The sequence below is a fragment of the Bos grunniens genome, chromosome 5 (genome assembly GCF_055505025.1).
Source record: "Bos grunniens cultivar Pamir isolate PY7600 chromosome 5, Bosgru_T2T1.0, whole genome shotgun sequence".
Taxonomy (NCBI): Eukaryota; Metazoa; Chordata; class Mammalia; order Artiodactyla; family Bovidae; genus Bos; species Bos grunniens.
Genome location: NC_141169.1, coordinates 28,039,911 through 28,052,496, shown reverse-complemented (window position 1 = coordinate 28,052,496; position 12,586 = coordinate 28,039,911). Strand labels below are relative to the sequence as shown.

Here is a 12,586-nt window from a genome sequence, read left to right as displayed (position 1 = left end):
GCCTGCCCAGAGGCAAATCTGTAACAAATCTCTGCTGTGTACAAAGAGCAACTCTCAACCAATGCCTGCCTGGCCAGGACCAGATGGCAAAGATCCATATCAGACCAGGGACCCAGAGGGAAGCAGGAGCTGGACCAAGAGAAGTTGGATGGGGCAACTCAGATGTCAGTATGCCGGGCAACAGATTCAACACTGAGAATCAGATGCTATTGACCATTTATTGCAGAGAAGCAGAGAAGTGGGCATGACCCCAATCAGAGGACAATGAGAACCCCTTGACTGTGAAGACCCAGAAAGGTACAAGGACAGAGGGGCTTGCCTCTGGTCACAGAGAAGCATCCTGGGGATGTGTGTAATCTCTGCATACAGGGCAGTGACCCAGAGAAAGGTGCCCAAGGAGGACACTGAGAGAGCCCATGGCTGGACGCCCTGCATCAGAGCATCACCCCACTGGGAACAAGGAGCAGGGATGGGACCAAGGCTGTGGTTATGGAGGAAGCACTTCCTGACTTGGGAAGGGGACCCAGAAGAGGAGATGAGGACATGGTGAGATGGGTGAGGTTTGCAGCTCTCTGCTCGTGAGCCAGCCTTCATCCACCCTTCATCTCGAGGCCTTTTTGGTTGCACAGCTACTGCCTGAGGTTTTGGCAGGAGCATCCTTAAGCTCGCTGCCTCCACAGCTGCCTTTGGTTTTGACATCCACCGCTGAGGATTTATAGCTGTAGCTGCTCAAGGCACCGAAGCCCATGCTGAAGCCAGTGCCTCCTGCCCCGGTGCTGGTGTTGCTGATGACAGCTGCAATCAGCAAGAAAAGGCCCAGTTCATTCAGCCTCCTGGGACATCCTGATCATTCCCTTAGTTCTCTCCCCTTGGGTGGCTTCACATGGAGACACATTCTCCATTGTCTATTTTTAGTTTATTAAGAGATTTTCATCAGCACTGGTCATTTTTCATGTACTTGACCCCATGTATTTGATCTTTTCCTAATTAGTCTATGTTGATCTATCAATGTCAGACTGTAAGCACTAGCAGATTTTATCAGTGAATTTCTGTCTGGATAGGACTAGATGAAGAAAGGCACTTCAAGGAGGCCTTCTGATGCTTCTGCTAAAGACAGCGGCTGCTGGGAGTACCCTACACTAGAACCCTGCGTTCTCTCTAGCTTTTAAACCTGCTGGAGGTTATTTCTGCTTTTTTCATCATTCAGCCAGTCAGGCTCCTCTCATTCCTTCTTACTTCAGTCCAGTACCTCTCTTATGGACTGGCCTCAAAGAAATGGAATGTAGTCATTAAGCATCATTCACTGTTGGATATCATTTGATCTCTCTACAAGTTATACTTTTGTATAACCTGTATTAAAATAGTATTTCACAATACTGTTTTTCTCCTTCATTACTAAATCCAGCTCCCTCTTTGTGCCCCTAAGTCTCCCCTTAACCCACTCTGTTATTGTTATTCTAACTTTTCTTTGGTGTCATGAAAATAGAGGGGCTTTGACTTCTGGTAGGTGACCAAGGGCAGAGCTAGGTACTGCAGATACTCACAGATGCTCACGGAATTTGGATATTCACCAGACATCCTGCAGAGGGAGAGAAAAAATCAGATAAACCTCCCTAAACCTCTTTGATCCAGGAAGATCCCTCTGTGAATCAGCCTCTCCTCTCAGACATGCCTTCCACTCCAGCCCAGCCTTCTTTCTTCCCAAACACCCGAGTGGGACCTCTCAAGAAACAGAGAACTAAGATGAAAAGTCTGCTGCAGGGAGTCAGCCTCCCCATCAAAGTGGCTTTGGGATTATCTGATGTGTGGGATAATTGTGCTCCTGCTTCCAAATAGTTATGCCTTTGGTCTGAGACAATTAAGAGGAGTGAGCTCACATCCTCACTGGGCCTCAGGCTTTGCCAGAGCAACCTTGAACCTGGGTGACTTTTGGAGACTGTCTCGCCCCTCCCACTAGCCTCAAGAATGAATCATGAAGGGCCAGGGATGCTCTATTTCTCAATGTCTTCGATTCCTCCTGTGCCACCTGTTTGGGATGTTTACAGTCCTGTCCTTCCTGCTGTCTAACTCTGGTCTTTCCTACCGCACCATGTCAAAACCATTTTAATAGAGTTTCACCTCAGTAGGACCTGAACAAAACCAAACTGTTTGCCCTCTACCTTCCTACTAAAGCACAGAGATAATGCTCCAAACAAAAGACATCCTCCCCCTCACCTGCACTCCTCGCCCTCCAGCAGCTTGCGGTAGGTGGCGATCTCCATGTCCAGGGCTAGCTTGGTGCTCATCAGCTCCTGGTACTCACGCATCATCCTGGCCAGTTCCTCCTTGGCCTGGAGAAGGGCGGCGTCCAGCTCATCCAGCTTGGCCCGGGCGTCCTTCAGGGCACAGTCGCCCCGCTGCTCAGCATCGGCGATGGCCATCTCCAGGTTGGAGCACTGAGGGCCAAATGGATTCAGTGCTTTGGGTCAGAACATAGCTCTGAGATCCTGCTCAGAAGACCTCCCTTCTTTTGATCCTGATTGATGGTAAATGCTTTGAGGTCGTTCTGGTTTTCCCATTTTGTGAACATCACTAGAGGTGATGTCTAGAATCTGTCCTTCCCCCCAACTCCAGGCACAGTTTAGTCCAGCTCATGCCATGGCATGTAAAGGTGGAGTGCCCTTATCTTGGGAGAGAGGAGGGGAAAGGTATTGATTGAGAAAGTGGCCAGATGGGCACATGGCTCCATCGTCTCCCTCCTAGTGTATAACATCGGCTGTTCTGCCAACCTTAAAAAGTCTACCAACCCTAAAAAGTCTCTGGGTCACTGGCCTTAATTCTACCCCATAGTGTAAAAGTATCTTGGGAGATACTGTAAATAGTGAAAAAAATAGGGACCAATCAAGTTCCTATTAATAAAATGTCTATCCAATAAACCTATCCCACAGAGGATCTGGCCTCCCAAATTGCAGAGACTCATGCTACAAGGCAACAGCTTCCAATAATACTTTTGCATAACTAACAGGTGTTACTAGTTCACAAACTTCACTTTTAGGTGTTACCTGCAGAAGCAAACTGCAGGTGGGCCTCAGTGCTGCATCCAGGGGAAGCTGGGCAGATGGAGGGGGTGTCTTGGGCCTTTCAGTCATGAGCACAAGTGTTTGCCAGTCCCTGGGTTAGGCTTTGGTGGGATCTAAGGATCTGTCCCCTTCTTCTGGAGTCAAAGTTGCTTCACCCCAAGGACAGCAGCTGGTCCTGAGGCCAAATGGAATTTTTCACTGCTGTCCAGGTGGCGCTACCCTCCTCAGCCAGGCAGGCCCCCAGCAGTACAAGCATCCACTGTATTTCGGGTGAGTGTTCACAGCCTCAGCAGGAGAACCTAGGACCCAGCTACTGAACCAGGGAAAAGCACCACTATCCTCAGGACTGTGGAGACCTGATTATTTGGGAGGATGCAATAAACTCTACAACTCGAATTCCACCAAACTGTCCTCTGTTCTTTCTCACTGACCGAGATCCTGCAGGTGAACCTGGGGGACTCCAGAAGCTTGGGTCTTGTGAATGTGGCATGAGTTGAAAGGAGGACCTGAAATGTTGGTTCCTTTGAAACAATTAGCAGCTGCATTCTGGAGCCACTGGACGCAGAGTCTGCATGTTTAAATGTGGGCTTCTTTGGTGGAGAGGTCAAAAGGCAGGAAAGCACCTTGGCTGAGAGCCCTCAAGAGGAGCCATCTTGGGGACCAAGCATCAACAGTGACCTCCACTGGCTCCCCGAGGAGGACATCTCCCCTGACCTCCAAAGCACGGTGGCCTTTTCATCACAAATGTCACTTTCTGGTAATAAGTTTGCCTAAACAGGTACACAGAGCATTTTATCAGATAAATAGAGTAATTGGGTACCAAATGTAGCTTCACACACCTTGTGTTTTTCTTTCATTTATGCAGAATTTGATTAAATACAAACATCATAGGTTCTTAATTAGTCTCTCTTCTTTCCACTGCTGGAGGAGGGGTGTGTGTGTGTGTGCACACATGTACGTGCACAAGCAAGACAGAGGAGGGAAGGAGATAGGGAACTTGACTTGTCCAGGAAGCTGAGACCTTAAATCCTTGCGCCAAACTCCACAAACTTTGGGAGATTCATGAGTTTGCTTGCTTTGGAATCACAAGCGTGGCCCTGTATTGTGTTCCTATGGGCTGCGTTCAGTGTAGTGCCCCCCACAGACAGCCACAGGAAAGGGCAAACCTGAGCAGAGCCCTGTGCCAAGACTAGTGTTGGGGGTGTGTGTGGCGGGGGTCAGGGGGGGTTGGCGGTCTTCCTTCTCCACTTCTAAAATGCACTGCTGGCTCTCCTTCCTCTGGCACGGACTCATCCTGGGAAATTTCCAAACCCTTTCACCAATTGCACTGGGTCTAAGGTCCACTGCCCTCTTTGAAGACTGCCCATAATCCACCCATTCCTACCTAGGGTGTCCTGGTCCCTGCCACCCACCCATCATGGACCTTCTGCTCAGGGTGGGTGTCTTTCCTTCTAGCACACATGCCCACCTCACATCCACTGCTCCTGTGAGTTCCTTCACCAGACCCCCTTTCCTCTCCTTTCTGCCTTCCATCCCAAGGTAATCCCCCTCCTACAGGAAGCCTCACTCAGGTCCCCATTCATCCAGAGCCCCTTGGAAGCCCTGCAGCACTTAGGGAGTGTGATGCCCAACAAAGGATGCTACATCTTTCCATATGGATTCCTACTGTTCTCTCCTGAGAGACCGTGTTTTACCCTTTTAAATAGTGAGCCTCATACAGATTGGTGCAAGATCCTCACCGTGCTGGGAAGGGCAGGATGCTCTTCTCATTTGTATAGTCTGGTACAACTGCTCTCATACTGACTGTACCAAACCATAATTGGTCTCAAACCGATGAGTGCTGTCAGCTGACTCCTTTCATAGAACCCACCTGCTTCTTCACGTTCCCAATCTCTGAGCGGATCCTCTGGATCATCCGGTTGAGATCTGAGATCTCAGCTTTAGTGAGTTTGAGGTCATCCCCATGCTGGCCTGCTGTGGCTTGCAGCTCCTGGATCTGAGATTGGGGGACAAGAGATGAAGAGCACAGGACAGTTGAGAATTCAGCCCTTACGGTGTTGGAGGAGAGGGAGAGTGATGGGGCACCATTCTCTTTATCTAAGCAGCACAGACACAAGAGGAGGAGGGAAGAAGGGAGAGGGAGGGGGAGAAAGACAACCCTTTCCTTCTGGATAGGAAGGCCCAGCCCCAGCTCAACAGGATCCTCGGTTTCTCAAACATGAGAGCCCTGATGGAGTCTGAATTTCCTGTCCTCGTTTTGACAAAGTTGGAAACAGAAGGAAAGCTGAGATAGTGGATTGTCCACAGAAACGGCGTCAGAATCTCATTGAAGCTGTGACTGAGGTGGCCTCAGCTGTCAGCAAGGGCCTTGGCTGGGGAAGGGCTAAGCCTACACACGGCCCCCAACACCTGCCAAGACTGTGGTGGATCTCTCTGGACCACAGGAAGGCACTTCCACAAGGCCCAACTCCAAGAAGCAGGAAGTCTCTGCCCAGCCCCAACACACGTGCACGCACACACAAGTACACACGTGCACGCATGATGCCAGGGTGGTAGCTGTGGTCTCTGGGCCTCAGCTCACCTTGGTCTGGTACAGCGCCTCGGCCTCGGCCTTGCTCTTCAGGGCGATCTCCTCGTACTGGGCGCGGACCTGGGCGATGATGCTGTCCAGGTCTAGGTCGCGGTTGTTGTCCATGGATAGGATGACGGATGTGTCACTGATGTGGGACTGGAGCTGAGCGATCTCCTGGAGGACAGTTAGGGGAGGGGACTCAGTTAAAGGTTTCCCAAGGTGGGGGGGTCCCTTTTCTTCATCCTCTCCAGCAAACCCCCTGCTTCCCCTTCCTGCCCCTCCTCGGCACATGAGCTCTGTCTTCAGCAGAGGCCTGCAGTGCTCAGGCCTGTGGGTGTGAGATGAAAACATGGAGCTTTCCACCCAGCATGGGACTGCCCTCTCCATCACACACGCAGGACTCCTCCCACCCTACCCACCCTCTCTGCCCCAACAGCCACCATGGATCAGTCTGACCTCCTTATGTGGCACTCGGTCCTCTAGAGTCACCAATGAGCCCCCACTACTCTGGGCCCCTCATACTTTAGCACAACTCCAGCTCCAGGTCTCCCCTCATTCTGCTCCTTCAGGCTGGAGTCCATGCCCTTCCCTGCACCCACGGGAATCTTGCTCACCTTTCTCCTGGAACTTTCACTGACACCTCAGGCAGAATTCACCATTCCACTGCTCTCCCAAAGCTCATTTACATGCTGTTTTCCCTACCGGACTATGGATTCCTAGAGGACAGGAATCATTTCTCCTCCATCACGGTCTCCTCAAAGCCTACCCCCACTGCTCAGCACATAGTAGGGCCTCAGCAAATGGCAGCTGTACTGACAATGTGGGTCAGTACAGAGGTCAAAAGGCCTCTCTGCCAACCTTTGGTCATGTGACTATCCAGGCCAAGGGCCAGAAACCACTTGCAAGAGGAACAGACCACACCAGAGAGCTCAGCAGGGTCCTTACCCCTTCATAGAGGCACTTCAAGAACTTGATCTCATCTGTCAAGGAGTCCACCTTGGCCTGGAGCTCGACCTTGTTCATGTAGGCAGCATCCACGTCCTGGGGAACACAGAGAGGGACCTGTCTCTCCCCCTGCCCTCCCTCCTGCCACAAGGAGCCCCAGATTCCCTGCTCTGTCCCCTTCCGCCATGCTTCACAGGGAGGGCCCGATCCCTGTGCAAGGCCACGGCTGCACCTGGATCTAAAGTTGAAAGCTTCTGGAAGCAGCACACTGCCCGGGCAAGGGGCTTGAAGAGATGAGTGGGACATTAGAATCCTAGCCATCTCTGCTAGAGACTAAGTGACCCCTAAGGGCCTTTCCTCATCCTACAAACATCCTCATGCCAGGCGCCTAGGGAGCCCCCCGGCTTCTTCCCGCCCTCCCCACCTGCCTCTTACCTTCTTGAGCATCACAAACTCATTCTCAGCAGCTGTGCGTCTGTTAATCTCCACCTCATACCTGCATGGGGCAAGAGAAAGGAGCGTCACCAGTGGGACAGTTCCATTCTGCAAATGCTCACTGAGCAGTGAGCAATCGCCTCTGTGCCAAAAGCTGCAAGGCAGTGACCCACAACCTGCACTGTACGTTCCCCCAGGGCACGGAGAGCCTTCTCAAAGCGGGTGTGACAAGGACAGCTTTAAAGGAAACAATGTGCAGCTCCTTCGCTCATGGTCAGGCTACCCTAAAATGTATCTACTTGGGAATGCATCTGTGATGGAGACATCATGCACGTTCTGCTGTCCCACCTTCATCGTGACAGCCGAAAGTCACCCCCTCCCCACCAGCTGGCACCTTGGTATGAGCCCTAGCCAGGGGAGAAACCTCCCAGGCACCAAAAAAAAAAATGCTATTCCCACCTTCACTCTGTAAGTTATGCCTGTTTCTTACACAGGTGAAGCAAGGTCTTGGAAATAGGGTGTTTGGATGGGGGTGAGATATTCTCATCACACATATTGTAGCTTGGAGGGTCAAGAGCACCGATCATTTCACTTAAAGATCTCACTATTCCATCCCTTACTATTATCAAAGAACATGTCATCTTCCCCCAGGGGCTTATAGATAGAGTATAAATATATAAGCAGAAAAGGGGTAGGTGGGGAAGGGGTGTGGGGCTGGGGTCTCACATTCCCTCTTCCCCTCTTGCCTTGCCTCCTATCCATGCGACCTTTTGTTTAAAAAGAATAAAAAGATTCTTTAAAGAACATAATACAGGATATTTGCAAGAGCAAACAAAACAGAGCATTGGAAAGAAATGATCTGTGCCCCCAAAAGGGCTATTTTTCATACACGTTAACTTGAGCAATTCTTTTCAGCTTTTTACTTCCTAAGCCATGGCACTGGCTGCCAAGAAAATTAAGTTGTGTTGGAAGGCTGAAGTAGTACAGGTTAGTGAAGTGGGCTATTTAAAGTATTTAAACAGTGGAGCATTTTCTGAGACTGCCAGATTTTTCTAGTTGCACTGGGTAAAACACAGGAAATAGCTTATATGATTTATCTCAGATTCTATGTGTTTTATTCAAAAGATAATTGAAAAACTCCTTTCTATCAAGTTATACTATGAAATACTTGTTTCCATCGCAATTTTATCTCATATTATCTTACATGTTATCACATTATATCCATCCTATTAACAAAAATAAAAGTATATGCTAATTGAAGACCAATTAGCTTTTAGCACCTTATATCTTTCTACTTCATAAAATACATTGGGAGAGTTTGATCTCATGATCAAACTCATGGGCTACCAGAATTGATGACATTCCTGTATTATAAATAACTTCTCATCATTTACTTCTAAAAATTGAATATCAGACTTCAATATACACATACAACGTTTATAAAGAAAAACTGCATTTTACATTACTATGGACTTAATAAATAACATATAACTTTTAAAAACAGATTAAAATGTATAATTAAAAGTTAAACCATGACAAAGTACACATGGATTTATCTTGTTTTAGAATATAGATGTATTAATTATGTTAAATCTGCATTCTTTTCATCTTTAATGTTTTCAATAACCTACCGTACAAGATGTCACCCTTAGTTTGTTGCTGAGTGGATTTTAAAATAGTCCTCAGTGAATGTTTATATTTTGATTCGATTTTAGATATGAAGCCACACTTCTTCTGATAGAAAGCAACTCTTATTTCTCTGGTTTGACAACGAAAGCTAGATTTCCAATTAAGCTAGATGGTAGATGCTCTCTATAAATTAAATGAACCAAAATTTTGGAAACTGTATTTGAGCGTGTACACATATTTAAAGAGGGGGCTCTCTGGAGGTGTTCTTTAAGCCTGTCCCCACAATCTGTGTGCTTTCAGAAGGCCAGGACTACATCACCGCCACCTTCAGGGCCTCCATACAGAGCTCAGGCCAGAGTTCCACTTCAGGGGGACTTCAGTAGAGATGGATGGGCAGATCACAAGTGAACCAAGAAAAAAAGCCCAGTTCCAACCATCTTCACCACCTTGTGGAAGAAATCACTTATCCCCAAAAATCCTAACACCTGGAAGCAAAACACCAAAATATCAGATCACACCAGGCATGGGGCATCACTCTCTCTCCTCATAGGTTGAACTTAGAAGGAGAAACCATCTCCCATCCAAGCACACTCTCAACTGTTCTCTTTAATAGTGGGATTCAGCAGCATGGAGATGCCTCACCATAAAAAAAAAAACAAACTCTTAAAAACTCATTTTTGCTTAGCTTTAAGATGTGTTCTGAGATTGGAAGGATGTCTCCTTCTATAGGAGTCCTGGCAACTCCTATAGAAAACCTCACTCAGGAGGAGCTACAAAGCCATTTGGGTTGTTCATCTGGTTTTGAGACAATTCTCTCCCCCTCCACCCCACATTCTTCCATTTCCAATGTTTAAAATGAGCACATCATCTCCTGGGCAATTTGGAGCACCATTTTGGGTAGATCTTTTCTCTTCCTCCATTTCATCCTGTCTAGATCTCTCTCCCTCCCTTACAAGAAAGAGTAGTAATGATATCAGCACAGGATTCAAGAAGACAAAATTGCTGGCTCCAAATCACAACCTCATCTACAATCAAGACCTTCGAGCGGTGTTAATCCACCTCTCCACTCACCTCTTCTTGTATTCCTCTACCACATCACGCATGCTCCTCAGCTCCGAGTCCAGCCTCACCCGGTCCCCCGACAGCGTCTCCAGCTGCTTCCGCAGGTTGCTGGTGTAGCCCTCGAGGATGGGCTCCAGGTTGTTCTTACAGTTGTTCAGGTCCAGCTGCTGCAGCAACTCCCACTTGGTCCCCAGCACCTGGTTCTGCTGCTCCAGGAACCTCACCTGGAAACCAAAGGTGGTCATAGCCCCCAAATCCCCCCCAAGTGTTCTTGCCTCTCAAGAGTGAGGACAGGGCCCCAGAAATCAGAAGGTGTCATCCTGCAGTGGGAGTCAGGAAAGAGCAAGGTTCCTCAGAGAGTGGATTCAGCCAGAGGGACACGCCCATCTTGTCTCTAAGACAAGAAACAGGATTCAGTTTTAAATGAAATCAGGAAGTGGGTGTAAGCAATGCTGTCTATCATCTGCCACCATGACTTACCATGTGGTTAAGGCAGCATCTTTTGCTATAAATGCTGGTGTTTTTGGAGTGAAGGGAAATGAGAAGCAGGAAGAAATAGTGACTGGGGAATGGCACTGGAAAGTCACTCTGGTAATTTGCATGTTCTTTCTTATATGCAGTCTAAATTGCTCCTGGTTTGTTTCTTTCATTGGTTTTGGAAGCAGATTGTCGCATCTTTAAACTCAACATTCAAAAAAGTAAGATCATAGCATCCGGTTCCATCACTTCATGGCAAATAGATGGGGTGGAGGGGAATGGAAGCAGTGACAGATTTTATTTTCTTGGACTCCAAAACCACTGCAGACAGTGACTGCAGCCACAAAATTAAGACGCTTGCTCTTTGGAAGAAAAGCTATGACAAACCTAGACAGCATATTAAAAAGCAGAGACATCACTTTGCCAACAAAGGTATGTATAGTCAAAGCTATGCTTCTTCCAATAGCCATGTACAGATGTGAGAGCTGGACCATAAAGAAGACTGAATGCCAAAGAATTGATGCTTTCAAATTGTGGTGTTGGAAAAGACTTTTTTTTTTTTTTGGAAAAGACTCTTGACAGTCCCTTGGACAGCAAGGAAATCAAATCAGTCAATCCTAAAGGAAATCAACCCTGAAGATTCATTGAAAGAACTGATGCTGAAGTTCAAATATTTTGGCCACCTGTTGCAAAGAACCAACTTATTGGAAAAGATCCTGATGCTGGGAAAGATTGAGGACAGGAGAAGGGGATGACAGAAGATGAGATGGTTAGATAGCATCACTGACTCAATGGACATGAGTTTGAGCAAACTCTGGGAGATAGTGAAGGACAGGGAAGCCTGGTGTGCTGCAGTCCATGGGGTCGCAAAGAGTCCGACACAACTGAGCAACTGAACAACAATCACATCTTTACAAATCTATTCATACTTGACGGAAGGTTTCTCATTTTTGTACTGAATAACGTCAGGCCTCTGCTATGCCAACATTCCTCTTCTTACCAATCTTTTTAGTTATTTCTTCCACTGCCCTCTGTCCTCCAATACTTCACTTCCTCTTCCCAAGTACAGTTGGGAGGGACATAGGCTACTGTCGCTGCCTCTTCTATTACCCTGGCACATTTCTTAGCTTCCCTCTATCTTAATTTGAGCTTCTGCAAGATAGAGTGATCACTGAATCACGGGTTGATAAATGAGAACCACTTGGGTCAGCACCAGGCACTGAGGAGTGTCAGCTATTATTAGTATCATATCCCTCATGGTCTAGATCTTTCCAGGTGGAGACGAGAGAAGCCCATTCTTTGTCTCCTCCCATTCAGCAGGATCACTGCCTATGACTCCAGAGCCATCTTCTCTGTTGCCCCAATTTCTGGACATACACACACCTACACAACATACACACACATAATTTGACATGCCCTCCTTCCAAACCTTCTCCCCTCAGCACCTTCACTGTTCTAGCCCTTTCCTCTCACCTCCTCCAAAAATCTTCCTAGTTTACATCCTTATCCCACTTCCCACCTTCCAGGTCTTTCTCACCCACCAGCCATCCTGTCCTGGGACACCCCCTGTCCTGGAACTGCAAACCCATCTCTCTGTTTGGTAGTGAGAGCCCTCAGGGGGCCCATTATGCATCTCCTGCCCCTGACACCATCCTCCCTTTCCTGAGTCTTTTCCTGCAAGGAAGGAATGAAGCTCCTCTTTAAGGGGGAGGTGGGGTGAAGGTATGCCAGACACTGTTTTAAGCACCTCAGAAACATCCAGTTCATCCTCATTATAACCTTATGGGGTTAGAGCTACTCTTGTGCCCATTTTACACAAGAGGCAAGGGAAGTTTGGAGAGCATAACTAACTTGCCCAAGTTCCCACGCCAGTGGCAGGGGCAGAGTGAGACCCGCATGTACATTGGTCATCAAGGCATGGACCGGTAGACGCTCCAGCACCAACCTTGTCAATGAAGGAGGCGAACTTGTTGTTCAGAGCCTTGATCTGCTCCCGCTCCTGGGTGCGCACTTTCTGGATCTCTGGGTCCAGCTCCACGTTGAGGGGGGACAGGAGGCTTTTGTTGACAGTGACCTGAGGGATGCCGCCCGGAGGGCACACGGATGGACACGCGGGCCCCAGCCCCGCGCTGCCGAAGACAGTGCCCACGAAGCCTCCCCGGCGGCCACCACCCGTGGCCGCGCAGGAACCCAGCGCGGAGCCACCCCTCCCGGCCGCGGAGCTCAGGGCCGGGCGCCTGCCGCCCCCACAGTTGAAGAGGCTTCTGCTACCGAAGGTGGCCGTGCCCTTGATGCCGCTGGCCCGGAATGAGGCGGTGCTGCTGCTGACCCGACTGGAGATGATGGCAGAGCAGCCGCTGAAGGCCAGGCGCTCCCCACCGGGGTAGAGGTTTAACTGGCGGCTCAT

At 48.7% G+C, this 12,586-nt stretch overlaps 1 protein-coding gene across 1 annotated transcript; it reads right to left on the bottom strand.

Moving 5' to 3' along the window:
• Positions 1-205: 205 nt before the first annotated feature.
• On the bottom strand, positions 206-12,586 carry KRT72 (keratin 72). The gene is made up of 9 exons (XM_086403824.1): positions 12,125-12,586; positions 9,712-9,926; positions 7,012-7,072; positions 6,577-6,672; positions 5,641-5,805; positions 4,930-5,055; positions 2,215-2,435; positions 1,545-1,579; positions 206-795 (listed from the first exon to the last, which is right to left on the bottom strand). Exons 1-9 carry the CDS (start codon positions 12,584-12,586, stop codon positions 602-604), a joined length of 1,575 nt encoding a protein of 524 aa, XP_086259950.1. The 3' UTR covers positions 206-601.